Below are 14449 nucleotides of genomic sequence, written 5' to 3'. Positions count from 1 at the left end.
TAAAGCGAGAAGACAAGATTAGAGAATAAAGAGTGAAAAGAAATGAACAAAGCCTTCAAGAAATATGGGACTATGTGAAAAGACAAAATCTACGTTTGATTGGTGTACCTGAAAGTGACAGGGAGAATGGAACCAAGTTGGAAAACACTCTTCAGGATATTATCCAGCAGAGCTTCCCCAACCTAGAAAGACAGGCCAACATTCAAATTGAGGAAATACAGAGAACACCACAAAGATATTCCTCGAGAAGAGCAACCCCAACACACATAATTGTCAGATTAACCAAGGTTGAAATGAAGGAAAAAATGTTAAGGGCAGCCAGAGAAAAGGTCGGGTTACCCACAAAAGGAAGCCCGTCAGACTTACAGCAGATCTCTGGGAAGAAACTCTACACGCCAGAAGACAGTGGGGGCCAATATTCAACATTCTTAAAGAGAAGAATTTTCAACCCGAATTTCATATCCAGCCAAACTAAGTTTCTTAAGCAAAGGAGAAATAAAATCCTTTACAGACAAGCAAATGCTGAGAGATTTTGTCACCACCAAGCCTGCCTTACAAGAGCTCCTGAAGGAAGCACTAAACATGGAAAGGAACAACTGGTACCAGCCACTGCAAAAACATACCAAATTTTAAAGACCATCAATGCTATGAAAAAACTACATCAACCAACAGGCAAAATAATCAGCTAGCATCATAATGACAGGATCAAATTCATATATCACAATACTAACCTTAAATGTAAACGAGCTAAATGCCCCAATTAAAAGACACAGACTAGCAAACTGGATAAAGAGTCAAGATCTATCAGTGTGCTGTATTCAGGAGACCCATCTCACATGCAGAGAAGCATATAGGCTCAAAATAAAGGGATGGAGGAATATTTACCAAGAAAATAGAAACCAAAAAAAAAAAGCAGGGATGGCAATCATAGTCTCTGATAAAACAGACTTTAAACCAACAAAGATCAAAAGAGACAAAGAATGGCATTACATAACGGCAAAGGGATCAATTCAACAAGAAGAGCTAACTATCCTAAATATATATGCACCCAATGCAGGGGCACCCAGATTCATAAAGCAAGTTATTAAACACCTACAAAGAGACTTAGACTCCCAAACGATAATAGTGGGAGACTCCACTGTCAATATTAGACAGATCAATAAGACAGAAAATAACAAGGATACCAGGGCTTGAACTCAGCTCTGCACCAAGTAGACCTAATAGACATCGACAGAACTCTCCACACCAAATCAACAGAGTATACATTATTCTCAGCACCACATCACACTTATTCTAAAACTGACCACATAATTGGAAGTAAAACACTCCTCAGCAAATGCAAAAGAATGGAAATCATAACAAAGAGTCTCTCAGACCACAGTGCAATCAAATCAGATCTCAGGATTAAGAAACTTACTCAAAATCTCACAACTACATGGAAACTGAACAACCTGCTCCTGAATGACTACTGGGTACATAACAAAATGAAGGCAGAAATAAAGATGTTCTCTGAAACCAATGACAACAAAGACACAACATACCAGAATCTCTGGGACACATTTAAAGCAGTGTTAGAGGGAAATTTATACCACTAAATGCCCACAAGAGAAAGCAGGAAAGATCTAAAATCGTCACCCTAACATCACAATTAAAAGAACTAGAGAAGCAAGAGCAAACATATTCAAAAGCTAGCAGAAGACAAGAAATAACTAAGATCAGAGCAGAACTGAAGGAGATAGAGACACAAAAAACCCTTCAAAAAAATCAATGAATCCAGGAACTGGTTTTTGAAAAGATTAACAAAATACAAAATACATAGACTGCTAGACAGACTAATAAACAGAAAAGAATCAAATAGACACATTAAAAAATGATAAAGAGGATATCACCAGCGATCCCACAGAAACACAAACTACCATCAGAGAATATTATAAACACCTCTACACAGATAAACTAGAAAATCTTGAAGAAATGGATAAATTCCTGGACACATACACCCTCCCAAGACTAAACCAGGAAGAAGCTGAATCCCTGAATAGACCAATAACAAGTTCTGAAATTGAGGCAGTAATTAATAGCCTACTAACCAAAAAAAGTCCAGGACCAGACGGATTCACAGCCAAATTCTACCAGAGGTACAAAAAGGAGCTGGTACCATTCCTTCTGAAACTATTCCAAACAATAAAAAAAGAGGGAATCCTCCCTAACTCATTTTATGAGGCCAGCATCATCCTGATACCAAAACCTGGCAAAGACACAACCAGAAAAGAAAATTTTACGCCAATATGGCTGATAAACATTGATGTAAAAATCCTCAATAAAATACTGGCATACCAAATCCAGCAGCACATCAAAAAGCTTGTCCATTACGATCAAGTTGGCTTCATCCCTGGGATGCGAGGCTGGTCCAACATACACAAATCAATAAATGTAATCCATCGCATAAAGAGAACCAATGACAAAACCCACATGATTATCTCAATAGATGCAGAAAAGGCCTTTGACAAAATTCAACAACCCTTCACGCTAAAAACTCTCAATAAACTAGGCATTGATGGAACGTATCTCAAAATAATAAGAGCTATTTATGACAAACCCACAGCCAATATCATACTGAATGGGCAAAAACGGGAAGCATTCCCTTTGCAAACCAGTACAAGACAAGGATGCCCTCTCTCAACACTCCGATTCAACATGATATTGGAAGTTCTGGCCAGGGCAATCAGGCAGGAGAAATAAATAAAGGGTATTCAATAAGGAAAAGAGGAAGTCAAATTGTCTCTGTTTGCAGATGACATGATTGTATATTTAGAAAACCCCATCATCAAATGACGAGTTGATGGGTGCAGCACACCAACAAGGCACAAGTATACATATGTAACAAACCTGCACGTTATGCACATGTACCCTACAACTTACAGTATAATAATAATAAATAAATTAAAAAAAAAAAAAAAAAAAAAGAAAACCCCATCATCTCAGCCCAAAATCTCCTTAAGCTCATAAGCAATAAACATACGAAAAAAAAATGCTCATCATCACTGGGCATTAGAGAAATGCAAATCAAAACCACAATGAGATACCATCTCACACCAGTTAGAATGGTGATCATTAAAAAGTCAGGAAACAACAGATGCTGGAGAGGATGTGGAGAAATAGGAACGCTTCTACACTGTTGGTGGGAGTGTAAATTAGTTCAACCATTGTGGAAGACAGTGTGGCGATTACTCCAGGATCTAGAACCAGAAATACCATTTGACCCAGCAATCCCATTATGGGGTATATACCCAAAGGATTATAAATCATTCTACTGTAAAGACACATGCACATGTATGTTTACTGTGGCTCTATTCACAATAGCAAAGACTTGGAATCTGCCCAAATGCCCATCAATGACAGACTGGATAAAGAAAATGTGGCACATATACACCATGGAATACTATGCAGTCATAAAAAAGGATGAGTTCATGTCCTTTGAAGGGACGTGGATGAAGCTGGAAACCATTTTCTCAGCAAACTAACACACGAACAGAAAAGCAAACACTGTATGTTCTCACTCATAAGTGGGAGTTGAACAATGAGAACACATGGACACTGGGAGGGAAACATCACACACCAGGGCCTGTCAGGGGGTAGGGGGCCTAGAGAAGGGATAGACTTAGGAGAAATACCTAATGTAGATGATGGGTTGATGGGTGCAGCAAACCACCATGGCATGTGTATATCTATGTAACAAACTTACACGTTCTGCACATGTGCCCCAGAACTTAAAAAGTATAATAAAAATATATATATGCACATTTAAAAAATCACATTTTTCATAAGAATTTTATTTTTAATATAAAAACAACTATTAAAAAATACATTTCAAAAGCACACATCTTTGTCAGAAACTTTATAATCCAGTGAAAATAATATAAAACCCATGAGAAAAGCATCAATTAATAACAGGTCTTAAAAATATTTCAAATAAAATGGCCTAATTATACCATCAAACAGAAAATACCAATTGAGACACCATGTAGAGGAAGGAATAGAAAAAACAGGCCAAGAAGAAGTCAGGGAGCCATACACTGCACCTGGGGGAAAGAGCTGAAGAAGACATCTCCAGAGGACTGAAGCAAGAAATTTAGGGACCAGGAGGATTTTGTCCCATGTCACATACCTGATAAGAAAAGACATAAATCCCTCTGTTCCTAGAAACTACCAGAGCCTGTTTTCCAATAATTTCTTGAAGGCTAGTTCCAAGTTCATCCTCCTCTTGGTAAGATGGAATTAACTACAGGGCACAGACCAAAAACCATCCTTTCTGACACCTCTGCACCCCAGTTAACCTTTAAAACTTCATTAGGTATATATTCTTTTAAGGTCTGCCAAAAATATCCCCTGTGATTTTTAAGGCACTGTCATGCCAAAAAGTGATTTTAACTCTTACCTAACATCTAACATTCTTTCCAAGAAAAATCATAATCCACAACAGAAAGCTACTTCAAATAACATGCAAAAAGTGCTGTGAATGATTCCATTCAACATGTCAATGAATGAATGAATGCTTATAACAGACTAATACAAAGTCACGAATGTGAAAGTTATCACCACAAGAACTGGGGGATAAAAGCTAAAGGAAGATGTCAACAAAGACAATAAAGATACTACAATTTTGCCTTATTTACATTAAACCAGCTCAAGAAAAGTAGAAACACAAGTTGCTCTGTTTCCCATGGTATGAATACCAATGTCTTACATACCTTTTTAAAAAATTTTACTCCCAGAGAATGTGTTCATTGCGATTATCACCGGCACTTGAGCTATTTACTAAAATTCACCTCTGACAACTATCATACAACTTTAGGCAGGCTTAAGCTACTTTGCTTGGCCTAGAGAGAAGAGCAACAAAAAACGAGAGAAATCTGACACTCTCCGTGTTTTCTAAAATAAGTGTAAGCAATGCTTGAGGGTGGGGAGTACCTGGGGGGAAAATTAGAAAAGCAAGAAACGAGTATCAGGAAACACCAGGAAATCCAGTGTTCCAATACTAGGTCAAATGTATCACTGAACTGTCAAGTACTGGTACATTTACACAAATATTAAAGCTTGATATGGGCAGTAGGATAGGGCAGGATAAATGGTATAATAAAGTAACCATAATTTACCATTCAGTATAAATTTGTATGATTACTATTTATCAACATGAATATTCTGATTTAACACATCCTTGACCAAATTTGTTACCCAATAAAGAACAATTTCTAGAACACTACAATAGTTTAAACTATTACAATGACTATAGGTAAAAATCTTATTTCTCTGTTCTTGTAGAGACATTCAACTCGGCTACATAAAATTGGCCTTACTGAATTGCTGGAGTATACAGCAAACATGCCATATTGACATGCAACCAACATTTGATGTACATTATGTTTGAAAATTGTGGGAGAGGTACATATGATGAAATTTTAACTATTTCAAAATAAACCGTCTGTTTTAAAGCCTGAATGAACTATAAGACTCTTCACTCAACAAAAAAAGTTTCATTATGCTAACAGATTTTACAAATCTCTTCCTATATGACAAGCATGATATTAGACATTAACAACTTGCAGAATTTCTTAATACAACTTTGATGTTATAGTATGAGGGATATAAGGGGTGCTAGGTAGAGAAGATAAAAGTTTACTTCCCCTTACTGGCTTAATGGCTGCTAGAAGTAGTAACTGGCAGAATGTCAGTATGCACAGGATTGTAAGGCCTACAGATCTTTGAAGACCGTATACATACAGCTGTAGAACAATTGTCAAATTATCAGTTTAATGGCACTTTACAATTTGTATAAACCTATCGCTTTACAACTTCTATTAACAGCCACCCAAGCAATACATAAGAAATTTTAGACAAGCTTTGCATAAAAGGATGAGAATATTCTGAGATTATTAAACACATTTTTAAATGACATTTAGTAAAGAAATTAAATCCCTTACTCTTCCTTGTTGGTTAGAACACTCCACACAGCTGACTTGGATGTTTCCATGCTTAGCACCAGGAATGATCTGTACACATTCAAAGTCATTTGCCAAAATAACAATATCACAGCCTGATCCATATGCCTAAAAAAAAAAAAAAAAGTTTTACAATATATAAGATACATAACTTTTGAAACCTTATTACATAATATTTTATCTTAGATTTTACTGCCATTATAAAGTATACCTTGGGACATTTTCCAAAATAGTTAATATAAGAATATCAATTTCTAAATAAGAACATTAAAAATCACATGAAAAAAAACTGATGACACTCCATGCATTATCACTCAACAACTGTTACTAATAGGAAAAGGGTTCTTCCCGTTCTTAAACATGACATCCTCTGTTCCTGCAGGTCATAAATTATTCTGTTTAGACTTTCTCTCCAAAGTTCATCTCAGTAAACCCTAAAGTATAAAAGCTCCATCTAAAAATACTAAGACATTGAAGACTGCAACTGTGTTCCCAGGGTTCAAACCAGACTTAAGAAACATCAAGATGGAAATCAGGCATGCATTTTCCAACACAATTCCACATGCCTTAAAGAGCTAGTGAAGTAGACATGAACAACAAAGGCAGAATTACATGTACTAAGGCAATGGCTAAACTTAAATGCATCAATGACTCAAATGAATCCATAACGCAGCCTGCCTCCAACATCCACCATCCATCCCCAACATCATCAGGCCTGAGGGAGAAAGGAAACCAACCCAAAGCTGTTTTACCAAAGGTAAAAAAAAAAAGTCAAATAAAACATAAAATGAACAAATTTATATAGAATATTGGGCAAATATCCCTATATGGTCTGGAAAATAGGCTACAAAACAGAAATTGTTGGGAAAATTCCCATGTCCAACTCTAATAAGTAAAACCACACATTTCTTCCTATTGCAACACTTCTTGCTGTATGCTATTCCTGTTTTGCAACGTTGTGAATTTTATGACATAAGGGTCAGAGAGTGGGGACATTTTTCTTTTTCTTCCCAACTATTTATGATTAAATATTCAAAACAACCTAACAACCCAATTCTCAAAAGAAAAGCGCCATTAAAAGCAAGATAAACATAAAACTTATGAAATGGTATTTTCCTCTGTTTCCACACCCTTAAGCAATGTGGTTATGACCTACAAAATAGAGATATCCAATAGCAGGGCTGACATGTGATGACATCCGAATCAGTGACCCATGCCCTGAAGGGGTCCATATAAGGCTGCTAATGAAAGACGGAAATGAAGACGAAGACCAGACAGGAAGACAACATTACTTCTACTAAAACTTCCAATGTTACCAAAATCCTGCCGTAACCACTATATAAAACATCTTAAACCATGTGTTTATAAAAATCAAAAATTTCACCAAAAGAAAAGCAAAGACAGAATTTTAAGCAAGAAAAATAGAGAAAAATCACTCACAAGAGGAAATGATCACTTACATTCTTACAGACAAGGCAGACTTGGTTATACCATGAATTCGGGAAAGCCAAACTGAAGAATATTGAGTATATGCAGAAGAAATGTTTCAATCACCATGCTAATTTTTAAAGTATAGTATTAAAATAACAAAAATCATCTTACACTTGAGTAGCAATTTCAAAATTTCCAACATGCCTTATATCATTATCTCAGCAAAGTGGATTCATGGAAAAAGCACAGACTTTATCTAGTTTGAAATCACACACACAGTTTTCAATTTTGGTTATGCCATGCTGCGCTATCTTAAGAAAGTTATTTAAGTTCCCTGAGCATTTCCTCATGGTAAAATGAAGCAAATAATACTTGTCTCTTAGGATACTTATGAACAGTAAAATGGAAAATATACACAGTCATTTAAGTAACAGAATAGTGCACCAAGTCTCGAGTCTGGGCTAGTGACTGGGAACACTAAAGTACAAGACATGGTCCCAGTTACTCTAATGGGGAGATGACTAGGTAAATTACTAATGAAAGCTAAATGACAAACTGCCACGACAGAGATAGCCATAAAATACTAGAAGACAGAAGAGGTACTCAACAAGTGTTGTATCATTCTCTCTTTAATCTTTGCAACAAACCTGGAAGGTAGATATTATCATTATATAAAGAAAAATTCAAGTTCATTAATTTGCCCAAGATTACAGTTACTAAATGCAAAGTGTTCAAACTCAGGTCCTTACAATTTTTACATTCTTTTCCCTACATTATATATCAAAAAGACATAAAACATTCCAGATAAATATTACTATACTTTGTTTCTCTAAAGATGGGCCATCCCTAGCAACTGCCACTTAAGATAAATTCACTCTTACAGCTCAGTCACTGAAAAGGCTTTTTACTCTTCCCTAGATAACCATAATTGCCTGATGTTTTCCAGAGGATGTGTACTATACTCCATTTTTCTGATCCGGCAATAGTTCAAATTGGAGGCATCAAAATCACCTAGGAAACTTGTCAAAAACACAGATTGCTCAGTCCCACTCCAGACTTTAAATTAAAATCTGCATGGATAAAATAATTTGGCAATATCTATCAAAATCTTAAATACAATATACCTTTTGATCAAATATTCCCTATTTTACCCTAATAGTCCCTATTTTGCCCTACTTATATACATATATGTATAAAAGTTTGCCAAAATATATGTAGGACATTCAGTGCCTCAGTATTTATAGTAGCAAAAACTGAAAATAATTATACCACTCATCAGTGAGGAGTAGTTAAATAAATTACTGAATTACATTGGAATACTATACAGCTACTAAAGGTTAAGAGGTTGGGTACAGTGGCCCATGCCTGTAATCCCAACACTTTGGGAGGCCAAGGCAGGAGGATCACTTGAGCCCAGGAGTCCACGAATAGCCTGGGACACACAGTGAGACTTCATCTCTATAGAACATCAAAAAATTAGCTTAGCATGGTGTCACATGCCTGCAGTCCCAGCTACCTGGGAAACTGAGGTGAGAGGATCACTTAAGCCCAGGAAGTCAAGGCTGAAATGAGCTATGATTGCACCACTGCACTCCAGCCTGGGTGACTAAGTGAGACCCTGTCTCAAGAAAAGGAAAAAAATAGAAAGTTTAAAGACCACTGGTTTAGAATGGTTTCAACCCCCCTACCAAACTAGTAATTCCCATCAAAATGGAACAACGTATGTCTGGTGCTAGTTTCCTGTTGAACCAGAGTTAGGCAATGCCTACCATTTTATATAATAACCATGATTACTGCTAGAATGGAATCTCTTAAACTATTGCACACTAACAGCTTGAAAAAGTGCACAGGGGCATTTTCCAAAGAGTCTAATGCATAAATAACCCAAGTGTGGAAGAAAAAGGGACTCATATAATCAGTCAGTACTGAATCATGTGTATTCTGTAACTGAGGGCCCATGAGATTTTAATGGCTTTAAGGCATGTTTAATGTCTGTCTGGTTCTCACTATACTGAATGGTTCATCAGAGCAAGGACCTCACCTTGTCCTTGTTTACCACTGTAGTTCCAACACCTAGCACATAAGCAGCTCTCAATAAATAGCTGTGTAATAAATTATTAAGTCTTTCTAACCGAATGTCTGGCTCCAGAAGTCTAAGCACTTAGAAACTTAGTCAAAGAACATGGAGTTGAAACACTGACACTGTCTTGTTGCTAACAATTTGGCCAACCTATCCTCATAAGCTTAAGAAAAGAGGGAGAGATTTTGACTGATTTTTCAGCTAACAGTATCAACAAATGTAGAAGTTCTACTAGAAGAGAATCTACCTAAGCCTTCCTTATAATTTACCATTTACTGAATACCTACTATGATCAAGCTGTTTTGCTAGGATCTTTACAAAAATTATCATTATCTTCACAGGCCTGCTTTTGAAGACGGAGAAACTGAAGCCCAGAAAGGATAAGTAATTTCCCCTAGTTCACAGAATGAGGATTCATTTGCTTCACAGTAAAGTTCCTGCTGTTTCCACTGCACTGCCCTACCTCTAGTCCATGAAGATCTTGTTGGTGCTAGAAGGAGTATGTTCATCTTTGTAATCCCAATTAATTTACCACATCATGGAGCAGAGAATAAGCATTCTGTAAAGACCAACAGTTTATACAAAAGCGATAATTTACTCAAAAGATTCCCATTCTCTCAATTTTAGACAGATCAAAAGTGATTTTGTTCCATTCTTTTTCAGAATCCAGTATTACCAGAGGAAGAATGTATAGTGCAGGAGGAAAAGAGGGTGCTCGTTAAGACTATAAGTAAATACTAAATTGACCCCACAGAGTATGGATGTGGGCTCCTTTGTGTTAGATAAATGAAATACTTCTGACTAAGCTAAGTTAGTAAAGTTAGTAAACTAACTTCTTCACATGTGGGAGACAGGTCACAGGATTATTATAGGGAGGCAAGGAAAAGGACAGCAAGCCTGTTCTGGAGAAATGGAATCGCTTGACTGGATTATCCCTCCTTGGATTCTTTGTAGAGCTGACCTATGCCAGAGCACAATATACCAGTGTCCTGCTCTTCAAACAGTACTGACCTATAAAACACTTTATCTAGAAATCAAGGATATGGTTCAGTCCCTACCCACAGAGAAGGCCCAAGAAAAGAGGAAGGGTCTTAGAAAAACTATTTTCCTTCCATTCATGTGGGAGGATTTGTTTTATAAAAGTACTAAACGGATGATAATGATTAGCTGATATTAGTAATTCATAACTAAGAGATAATTCTGTAGCATAAGCTGTTACATCCAAAATAAAACTTTAAAAATATTAACCCTCACTTGTTATAATCCTATTCTTAGAGACCAAATCCATCCTACTAGGAAAGAGAAAAGTATTCTCTGCTTTGAACATTGAAACTAAAAGTTTTCAACCTGAAGTCTAATAGACGTAGTCATAGATGGCCTCAGTAGGTCTCTGAACTCCTAAAAATTGTATTTAAAGTTGTGTGAATGTGTTTCTTTTCTTTGCTGTGGTATTATTACCACAATAAAGATATTGCTGCTTTCTTTAGAGCAGGGGCCCCCAATTCCTACCACCAGTCCACGGCCTATGAGGAACTGGGCCTCAAAGTAGGAGGTGAGCAGTGAGTGAGTGAGCATTACTGCCTGAGCTCCACCTTCTGTCAGATCAGTGGTGGCATTAGACTTTCATAGGAACGCAAGCCCTATTACAAACTGCACATGCTAGGGACCTAGGTTGCATGCTCCTTATAAGAATCTAGTGATAAACATAATGTGCTTGAATCACCCCGAAACCATCCCTCTCCCTCACCACTCGCTGTAGAAAAACTGTCTTCCACAAAACCAGTCCTTGGTGCCAAAAAGGTTGGAGACCGCTGCTCTAGAGGGTTTAATGTCCTCACGAACAATGCAAACTTTGGGATCACTGACAACTACTGACAGATGCGTCTAAATTTAAAAGACAAAAAAAGCACTGATAAGGATTATTAGACATGTTAAGAGGATTTTTAAAATGCAGTATGAAGAGGCATAACACACTCACTCAGTCTTCTCTAACTTTAGTTTTATATATAATTGTCTTAACTACATTATTTTCAGAAAAGAAAACTAATACTCTAATCCCACAAACACTTCTAATTTCTCAAATTTCCTTTATGTCTCAGATAAATTGAAGTGGAGAGTAACAAAATGAAAACTTTTAAAAACCTTAAACAAACATGACCACATTTCCTATGAAACTACAGCATACAATAGATTAATTACATTGGCATTCACTATAGAATAGTTGGATGTTTTAATATCCTGGAAGTTACAGGGTCAAAGCTTGAGATCATTGATAACTACTGGTATGTGTCTAAACTTCAAAAACCAAAAAAAAAAAAAAAAAAAACCCCTGATAAATGAAGGTGTATTAAGCATGTTGACAGGTTTAACGAAGTACTATAATCTTACCAAGAATACTATAGCAAGAGTGTTACTATTAAACTCCCACCTCTCCCTGGGAGTGAGTTTTGATCACTGTAAATATGTCTACTTTTCTACAGAAGAAGGCACATCTTATTAAGAGTTAGAAAACCTATTCAACATAGTGTTGGAAGTTCTGGCTAGGGCAATTAGGCAAGAGAAAGAAATCAAGGGTATTTAGTTAGGAAAAGAAGAAGTCAAACTGTCCCTGTTTGCAGATGACATGATTGTATATTTGGAAAACCCCATCATCTCAGCCCAAAATCTCCTCAAGCTGACAAGCAAATTCAGCAAAGTCTCAGGATACAAAATCAGTGTGTAAAAATCAGAAGCATTCTTATACACCAATAACAGACAAACAGAGAGCCAAATCATGAATGGACTCCCATTCACAATTACTTCAAAGAGAATAAAATACCTAGGAATCCAACTTACAAGGCATGTGAAGGACCTCTTCAAGGAGAACTACAAACCACTGCTCAATGAAATAAAAGAGGACACAAACAAATGGAAGAACATTCCATGCTCATGGATAGCAAGAATCAGTATCGTGAAAATGGCCATACTGCACAAGGTAATTTATAGATTCAATGCCATCCCCATTAAGCTACCAATGACTTTCTTCACAGAATTGGAAAAAACTACTTTAAAGTTCATATGGGACCGAAAAAGAGCCCACATTGCCAAGACAATCCTAAGTCAAAATAACAAAGCTGGAGGCATCACGATACCTGAATTCAAACTATACTACAAGGCTACAGTAACCAAAACAGCATGGTACTGGTACCAAAACAGAGATATAGACCAATGGAACAGAACAGAATCCTCAGAAATAATACCACACATCTACAACCATCTGATCTTTGACAAACCTGACAAAAACAAGAAATGGGGAAAGGATTCCCTATTTAATAAATGGTGCTGGGAAAACTTGCTAGCCATAAGTAGAAAGTTGAAACTGGATCCCTTCCTTACTCCTTATACGAAAATTAATTCAAGATGGATTAGAGACTTAAATGTTAGACCTAATACCATAAAAACCCTAGAAGAAAACCTAGGCAATACCTAGGCATTGGCAAGGACTTCATGTCTAAAACACCAAAAGCAATGGCAACAAAAGCCAAAACTGACAAATGGGATCTAATTAAATTAAAGAGCTTCTGCACAGCAAAAGAAACTACCATCAGAGTGGATAGGCAACCTACAGAATGGGAGAAAATTTTTGCAATCTACTCATCTGACAAAGGGCTAATACCCAGAACCTACAAAGAACTCAAACAAATTTACAAGGAAAAAGCAAACAACCCCAGCAAAAAGTGGGCAAAGGATATGAACAGACACGTCTCAAAAGAAGACATTTATGCAGCCAACAGACACATGAAAAAATGCTCATCATCACTAGCCATCAGAGAAATGCAAATCAAAACTACAATGAGATACCATCTCATACCAGTTAGAATGGCGATCATTAAAAAGTCAGGAAACAACAGGTGCTGGAGAGGATGTGGAGAAATAGGAACACTTTTACACTGTTGATGGGACTGTAAACTAGTTCAACCATTATGGAAAACAGTGTGGCGATTCCTCAAGGATTTAGAACTAGAAATACCATTTGACCTAGCCATCCCATTACCGGGTATATACCCAAAGAATTATAAATCATGCTGCTATAAAGACACATGCACACATATGTTTACTGCAGCACTATTCACAATAGCAAAGACTTGGAACCAACCCAAATGTCCATCAATGACAGACTGGATTAAGAAAATGTGGCACATATACACCATGGAATACTATGCAGCCATAAAAAAGGATGAGTTCGTATCCTTTGTAGGGACATGGATGCAGCTGGAAACCATCATTCTCAGCAAACTATCACAAGAACAGAAAACCAAACCCGCATGTTCTCTCACTCACAGATGGGAATTGAACAATGAGATCACCTGGACACAGGAAGGGGAACATCACACACCGGGGCCTGTTGTGGGGTAGGGGGAGCAGGGACGGATAGCATTAGGAGATATACCTAATGTAAATGACGAGTTAATGGGTGCAGCACACCAACATGGCACAGGTATACAAATGTAACAAACCTGCACGTTGTGCACATGTACCCTAGAACATAAAGTATAAAAAAAAAGAGAGAGAGAAAAATAATTACAAGAAGGAGATACCATTTATTAAAAACCTACTGGGTGAAGGATATTATACTATTTTCATTCTGTATTCCTAATCTTTCTTTCAAGACTGCAACAGTCCTAGAAGTTGGTTACTAATCCCACTTTATTATTTTTGAAAATGGAATTTCACAGGATTTAATCAAATTTCTAAGTCACAAGGTAAATACATGACTATAATTCAAACTTAGCCCTCTTTACTGTTTTTTCCACTTCACTAATGACATTTTTCTATTGTTTTGTCTTCTGTTGCTCAAATTTTTTGCTCTTTATTGGTTAATTACATTTCAATTCTTCACTTCTGCTGTATCTTTGCTCATAAACAAAAAAACTAATAAGAAGACACGGTTGTCTGGGCTTTG

At 36.7% G+C, this 14449-nt stretch overlaps 1 protein-coding gene across 1 annotated transcript in view; it reads right to left on the bottom strand.

The window, feature by feature from the left end:
• The window catches only part of LOC116272737 (dmX-like protein 2), a 127968-nt gene that overhangs the window by 83047 nt on the left and 30472 nt on the right, over positions 1-14449 (bottom strand). Inside the window, exon 2 of the mRNA XM_031661509.1 lies at positions 5979-6104. Within this exon, the coding sequence (XP_031517369.1) occupies positions 5979-6104 (126 nt within the window). The remainder of the gene's footprint in view (positions 1-5978; positions 6105-14449) is intronic.

Source organism: Papio anubis, unplaced genomic scaffold, assembly GCF_008728515.1.
Source record: "Papio anubis isolate 15944 unplaced genomic scaffold, Panubis1.0 scaffold178, whole genome shotgun sequence".
NCBI classification, from domain to species: domain Eukaryota; kingdom Metazoa; phylum Chordata; class Mammalia; order Primates; family Cercopithecidae; genus Papio; species Papio anubis.
Note: the sequence above shows the minus strand (reverse complement) of the source record. Positions and strands in the feature narration are given on the sequence as shown.